This window comes from Halyomorpha halys, unplaced genomic scaffold (assembly GCF_000696795.3).
Source record: "Halyomorpha halys isolate HHAL.00 unplaced genomic scaffold, Hhal_1.1 Scaffold41.1, whole genome shotgun sequence".
Classification (NCBI taxonomy): Eukaryota; Metazoa; Arthropoda; class Insecta; order Hemiptera; family Pentatomidae; genus Halyomorpha; species Halyomorpha halys.
In genome coordinates, this window is record NW_027115338.1 from 1,416,540 (window position 1) to 1,423,632 (window position 7,093).

Genomic DNA, 7,093 nt, shown 5'->3' on the forward strand with positions numbered 1-7,093 from the left:
TGCATATATATGCACATTAAATACATTGACAATAACAAACAAAAACAGCATTTTGAGGCTAGAGCAATTCTGAAAATTTGTTTTCGATAGTAAAAATAATTAATATTTAACTAATGAGGTGAAATATATGATATAGACCAGTAAATCCAAATATTGGTGGGATTGTGTATACTTTTAATTTAAGTATGAAAAAATCTGATAAGGTTTAAAGAATCCAAGTTAGTGACTCTTTCAAGTGAGAGGTTCAAATTCTCACTTATGCTGATGATACCATTATCAGAGGAGACCCTGCCATTATGCTATCTAAGTATTCATTGAATTAGTATACTAGAATTAAAGTTATTATTCTGATAACATATTGAGGAGATGCCTGAGGAATGGAAGGAATCTCTACTTATTCCTGTTCACAAAAAGGGGCCGACGACGGACTGCAATAACTATCAAAGAATCTCACTCTTCCTATATGTTATAAAATATTTATGCTAATCTTAACTAGTCGAATCACGAAATACACTGAAGAAATTATCGGAGACTACCAATGTGGTTTTAGACAAAATCGTTCAACTATTGATCAAATTTTATCATTACGGCAAATCTTGCAGAAAAAGTTGGAATACAACGAGGGTAGTTCATCAGCTTTATATAGATTTCCAAAAGACTTATGATTCTATTGACTGCCAGAAGCTGTATAATATTCTAATTGAACAGGGAATACTAAAGAAGTTTGTAAATCTCATACGGATGTGCATGACCAAAACGTTTAATAAGGTACGAATCAGTAATCATTATTCTGAGAAATTCTAGGTCCGGTCGGGTTTAAAACAAGGTGATTCTTTATCACCTATCTTATTTAATCTAGCACTAGAATAGGTCATTAAAAGTGTGATAAATATCGAAAAGGATTTAACTTTGGGTAGTAAAATACCAGTGCTCGGCTATGCTGATGATTTGGTATTATTCGGTGGGGAAAAAAAAACTATAGAACTAAATACAACCTCGTTAATAAACTCCAACTAGACTGGGTCTTGAAATAAATACGGATAAAACAAAATACATGGTTAGCAGGAGAAACATGAAAAATTTCGGTGATATATATCTATATATTGTAATATGCTCTTTTTGAGTAAATAATATATTTTGATGTATAAAGGGTTTATAATATGTTTTATTTTATGTATCATTATAAGATTGTTAATTTGTCTTGTTTATCCAAAAAGCAAGCTAACCAATTTTCATTGTCTATAATAACTTTGTGATTAAAAACAAAACCAAGATGGCGGTACGTATTCTTCAGTCAAGTACGTTGAATCAAGGCCACGTTGAGCAGATTCAAATATCATAATATTTATATATACTGTAATATGCTCCTTTTGTAGTAAATAGTATATTTTGATGTATAAATGGTTTTAATATGTTTTATTTTATGTATCATTTTAATATTCATTGTTTTGTTTATCCAAAAAGCAAGCTAACCAATTTTCATTGTCTATAATAACTTTGTGATTAAAAACAAAACCAAGATGGCGGTACGTATTCTTCAGTCAAGTACGTTGAATCAAGGCCACGTTGAGCAGATTCAAATATCATAATATTTATATATACTGTAATATGCTCCTTTTGTAGTAAATAGTATATTTTGATGTATAAAGGGTTTATAATATGTTTTATTTTATGTATCATTATAAGATTGTTAATTTGTTTTGTTTATCCAAAAAGCAAGCTAACCAATTTTCATTGTCTATAATAACTTTGTGATTAAAAACAAAACCAAGATGGCGGTATGTTGAATCAAGGCCACGTTGAGCAGATTCAAATATCATAAAAACTATTTTAACTCGTCCCCTCATAATTGAAAATATAGAAAATTAAAGGAAAAATAGAAATCAAGAAATAGTGCAAATGAATAATATTCAGAAAGTAAATCATTTGGAAAAATCCCTAACTGTTGTGGGACAATCGATGTTTACATGTAACCTCAAGGCAGGTTTTCGTATTGGAAGATTCATTCGTTGTGTGGACGGGCAGGTGAAAGGATGTCTTCAGGATGAGGAGGTCCTCATCAATTTCTGTCAAGAAGGAAGCCATTTTGGACGCTTGGACAAGAACAATAGGAACAAAGAAGATTGTGAACTTGGTTAGTTTGATTATAACTAAATTTAAATACAATTGTAATTTAAATCCTTGCAGGATTGGTTTAACATATATGTATGAGAAACTTACTCCAACATGATCTTGCAGAAAAATAAATATAGTTGTTCGAGAGTAGAAACGAATTTTTAAAATCTGGCAAACAAAATTAAATTCAGAAGGCTCATTACCAATTGTGGATTATCGTTAGGATTATTATCAATTTATTTGTGGTAACATTTTTATGCAATATATTTACTGTACTTATACATTCTTTAGATATTTTTATAACTGTTATTTCTTTAAAAGAAAAAGAGAAAAAATGAGGTTTAGTAATTTGAATTTTCTGAAATGACTCTTGAGTTAATAGATATTAATGATTAGAAAGAAACAAGAAGCAACCCCAAGTACAAAATGCTAAAAGACTGTAAATACATTTCTATAGAATAATTAACTGTTTTCATTATGCAGGTATATTCTAAAAATTTATGAAAAGAGAAGAAATATTTTTAAAAACAAACGAATATATTATATATAACGATAATTATTCTGCAAGAGACAGGGTATGGAAGAGGTGAGGAGGGGAGTACAATAGTGGTATAGCTCAATATGGAGAACCTCTGCTTGTGGCACACCTTAGAAAAAGTTCCCCTGAAATAGACTGTCATAGCCCACAATATTCATCTAGAATTTGACGGTAATAAGGCCATTCAATGACATAATCCAAATTAATAAATTGGTAAAAGAAACCAATTCAATTTCATATAATAAACATTCATTCAACAATGACAATTGCTCTAACTTAGAACTATAACCTGTCCATTAGCCAGACCGAGGAGAAGGCCTTCTCTCTTTGGTGGGCCTCCCACCACCTTGATGTACTTAATAGCAGAATCCATTTCCCATTCTCGTTCCTTAGTGCCAGTAAATGTTAGTGATTGTAAGCGCTTCTCTTGGCATAGGACAACATGGTTGGAACAGACAACTAATAAATAACAATCAACCTAAAATAAAAAAATAAGATAAATAAATTAATCTAAAAATAAAAAAACATTTAAACAAGATATTCTTAAAACTAACTCACTTTTATAACTAATTTCTCCTTCACACGATAACGCATACCAGATGAGTCATTTGAATAGAGTTCATAAATAACAACTCTTTCCCCCAACTGAACCTGAAATTGTTTGAGGAATAATTAATGATAATAATGAGTTTTACATTATTCTAGCTAGTTTATCTCCAAACAGTGGATTCCATCATTTTCTATTGTATGTGCAATGAATGTAAAAAAGAATAACATCGGGCAATTAATGATTCAATAAAACTAAACTGAGAATTATGAGGGGATAATCTTAAAACCTATTTAGTACTATCCTTACCTTTATGATCAATTAACCTTTCCTGGAAACCACAAATCTCCCAAATTTTCAATCAAACCCTAGCAACCTTTAACAATTCAATCAACACCCTTATCTGCTTCAACTCAAAACCCATTAACTATTTTCTTCCTGGTTTTCCTCCACTATGACTGTGTCTGTTTGGTGTACGGCAGACTCTTAGATGAACTCGAAGCTGAATTTGAATTCTCAATCCCTCTTTTTCAACCATCTGTTCCTTCTCCAATTAGAATGAATATAATATAATTGTTTTGTTTTTTTCTGTGATATTATTATAACTTCTAAAAATTTAATAATTATTATTTATATTAAGTAATAAAATGTATTAAAGATTTATTCTAAAGAGTCTATGTCCCAGACTAATAAAGATATTTTTCATTTCAATTATGAATCTGGATATGATATTCAATGAATTTTTAATAGAGGTAATATAGAAGTTAAATAGAAATATCTATGTTAAGGATTTTCCATTACTAATTATTTTCTTTATTTCCCTTCAAATAAAAAAAAAGTTAACATAACATATATTTAATATATACAAAATGTAGACCTATAGGGACTACAAAGTTTTATTTTAATTTTTTTTCAATTTCGACACATACAGTATGTGGTAAACTTTTAATCCTTCCCTGATTAACTGGATCCAATAAATTAGCAAAAACAGAAAAAAATATTATGGAGACTTTAATTGATTAGTATACATAAATGATGAGAATATTTACACAAATGAATGACTTACTGCAAGCCTATTTTTGTAGATAGCTATTTTTTTCACTAAGTCTCGGCACTTTATTTTTACTTTCTGGTTTGTTAATAAGTGTTGAACAATAACATCAGTCAAGTTGTCCCTAAAATGGAAAATAATGACAAAACATTAATTAATTGAAGAGCACAGTGGAAAAATTAGGTAGCTTGATTTGCTCTTTCTCAAAATTGAGTTATAAGTTTCTGATAGATTTTAGGATGGTGGATAAAGACGCTTAAAGAGCTTAAAATCATTTTTGAATTTACCTAAATCGAGTTAACCAGAGTGGTGATGAGGAAAAATGAGGTACCATACCTCATAAATAATCATTAGGTATCTTAAATTTTAATTTTATTTTAACAATTAGAACACAGCATACCTAATTGCAGGCCCATAAAACACAAAGATGCCTTGCTTTTACCCAGCTTATGGGGTATTGAAATTCTGCCTTATTTTATTGCATTATTTTAGTTGTTTAGTTTTTATTAATTTGAAAACTACATCAGAACCTACTTTACAAAAAGAATCTATAACTATTTTTATATTTTTCCAACTTGGCTCTTGTAGAACTTACTCAAAGTTTCTAAGATAAACTTTTTTCTCCTGAATATTTAGTAAAAAGTGAGATACCTCATTTTTCATTTGTGGTTTTCAATTATAATCATAAAAATACGCTTTGCAATTAAAAATAATATCAATAAACTATTATCAAAACTAATCTTTCTACAAATAAAGTAAATACTGAAGTAAAACGACTAAGAAATCCAGAAGCAATTACATGACTTAGAACTATAGCATAAGGTGATCTCTCACCACATGCATCTGAGAAGTAGTTACAAAAATCTGAGAAAATACCAAGTAAACATAGTAACCAAAATGAGGAGGCAATTCAAATAAGACAGGTAGAGCTTAAACAGAATGGAAGACAACAAAGAAGTGTCAGTGTTTAAACAGACCCAAATGAAAGAGAGATTTGAGACTAAGAGTACTAGGGTAATGAATGAAAAACTTCGAATTGAGGAAATGAAGAATCGCCAAACAAGCCTCAAATTCATTTCTAGGGAAGTTAAAAAAAAAAACCAAGTTAGCTATAAAGATTGATTGACTACAGAACACAAAGAGTATTTCTGGTCATTCTATAAAAAAAAAAAAAAAAAAAAAAAAGAGATAGAGTGTAAAATTGTAGAAGACACTTTGCACCAATACAATTCATCTAAATGGTCTGACCTCATTAATCTTAGTTGGTATCATAACATGGGACAACTTTGACTTAAACCGAAAAAAGCAGGGAGAACATGGTAAAGTTCCTCAGGACCTAGTGATACTGCTCATAACTGTTGTAGAGACTTGGGGTAATGCTTATATTTTCATAATAAGAGATCTAGACGTAATTTAAAACCTTTTTTATATCTTTCAAAAATCACCTCTGCAGGGTCCAAATAACCTCAAGTTAAGATTTATTTAAATCAATCAGCAGACTGAAACCAACATATTCAATGAGGATGGAAATACAAATTAATATATATAATAGTATAAAACAATTTAAAAAAAAAAATACCTATATGCGTATCTCTCTTTGTATAAACCATGTACTTTGCTAAATACTACTTGATAGTATGCAATAGTTCCATCTTGGCATCCTAGGACCTGAAATAATAGCAGAATTAAAGCCAAAAGCATACATTTGAACAAATTAAATTAATTTCATTTTTTGTTTTGCAATATAGTTACAATTTGAAAAAAGGCAAGATTAATTCATTAAATTAACTAATAAACTTACTCTACAAAAAATTTCAGGAGATAGTTCAATTGAAAATTTTATGATTTTGAAGTATACTTTACCTCCATTTGCATAACAAATTTATTATATCATAGTAAAACATAATTAAATCCTCATATTTAACAAGGAACTAACCAACATATTTTGTTGTGTTTTTTAAGCTACATCATCATTTTTTTCATTTCACAACAAAATTATCCTCTATATCTCTTAAGGTTCTATAGGAAAATTCAATTTCTAGACAAAATTATCAATATAAATATAGCATATAAAATACAATTTCACAAAAATGTTGGTTAGTTCCTTAATTTATGTGGGATCAATTAATATTCTAGGTTAATTTATTCAAAATATACTCAGCATTTAACAATTTATACATAAAACACTATATGTATTGTGGAGATATTATAAAACTGGATGTAAAGAAAATATTAACTCTTGCCATGGACAGAATATAGGCATTAAAAAAAACACGAATGGAAAATAAAAAATTAGATCATTTGATCTAATTAAATGTATGACATTCTGAGAAAGAGAAAGTGTAATTGCATGATGGATTTTTGTTCAGGAATAAGGATTAAAAGAATAAAGATTTGTAATATATTCTAAGTTAATGATTATTTCCAATTTATAGATAGTTTACAACTAATTTGAATTATTAGCAGAATTTGTTTGCATTTTAATGTGTTTTGTTTTTTCGGCCAAGATTGGAGTCCAGTTCCACTGGAGTCCTAAACTACCTAACCATAGTTGGGGGTCAAAGTTCTTCATTTTGTGGGACTCCCACTCAATGAAAAAGTCAACATCCCAGGCAGGATTCGAACCGGCACCGCCAATAGACATCAAATTGGTAAGACTGTGTCTTAACCACTGAGCTATGGGCGGCCTTAATTATAATGTATTATATAAGCAAATAATATTTATTTGTCCATTTCAACATAATTTAAATATTTTGTGGTTTTAAAATGTAAAATATTATTTTTGTAATTTCATTTGAAAATAAATTCTTACAGTAACAAGTATATATGACAACTACAAATA

The 7,093-nt window shown here is 29.1% G+C and overlaps 1 protein-coding gene across 2 annotated transcripts in view; it reads right to left on the reverse strand.

Moving 5' to 3' along the window:
- The window catches only part of Oseg1 (intraflagellar transport protein Oseg1), a 42,077-nt gene that overhangs the window by 23,100 nt on the left and 11,884 nt on the right, over positions 1-7,093 (reverse strand). For both annotated transcript variants that reach the window (XM_014432583.2, XM_014432591.2), the window contains exons 8-11: positions 5,831-5,919; positions 4,267-4,375; positions 3,212-3,304; positions 2,943-3,131 (exon numbers count right to left, since the gene is read on the reverse strand). In XM_014432583.2, the coding sequence (XP_014288069.1) occupies positions 2,943-3,131; positions 3,212-3,304; positions 4,267-4,375; positions 5,831-5,919 (480 nt within the window). The remainder of the gene's footprint in view (positions 1-2,942; positions 3,132-3,211; positions 3,305-4,266; positions 4,376-5,830; positions 5,920-7,093) is intronic.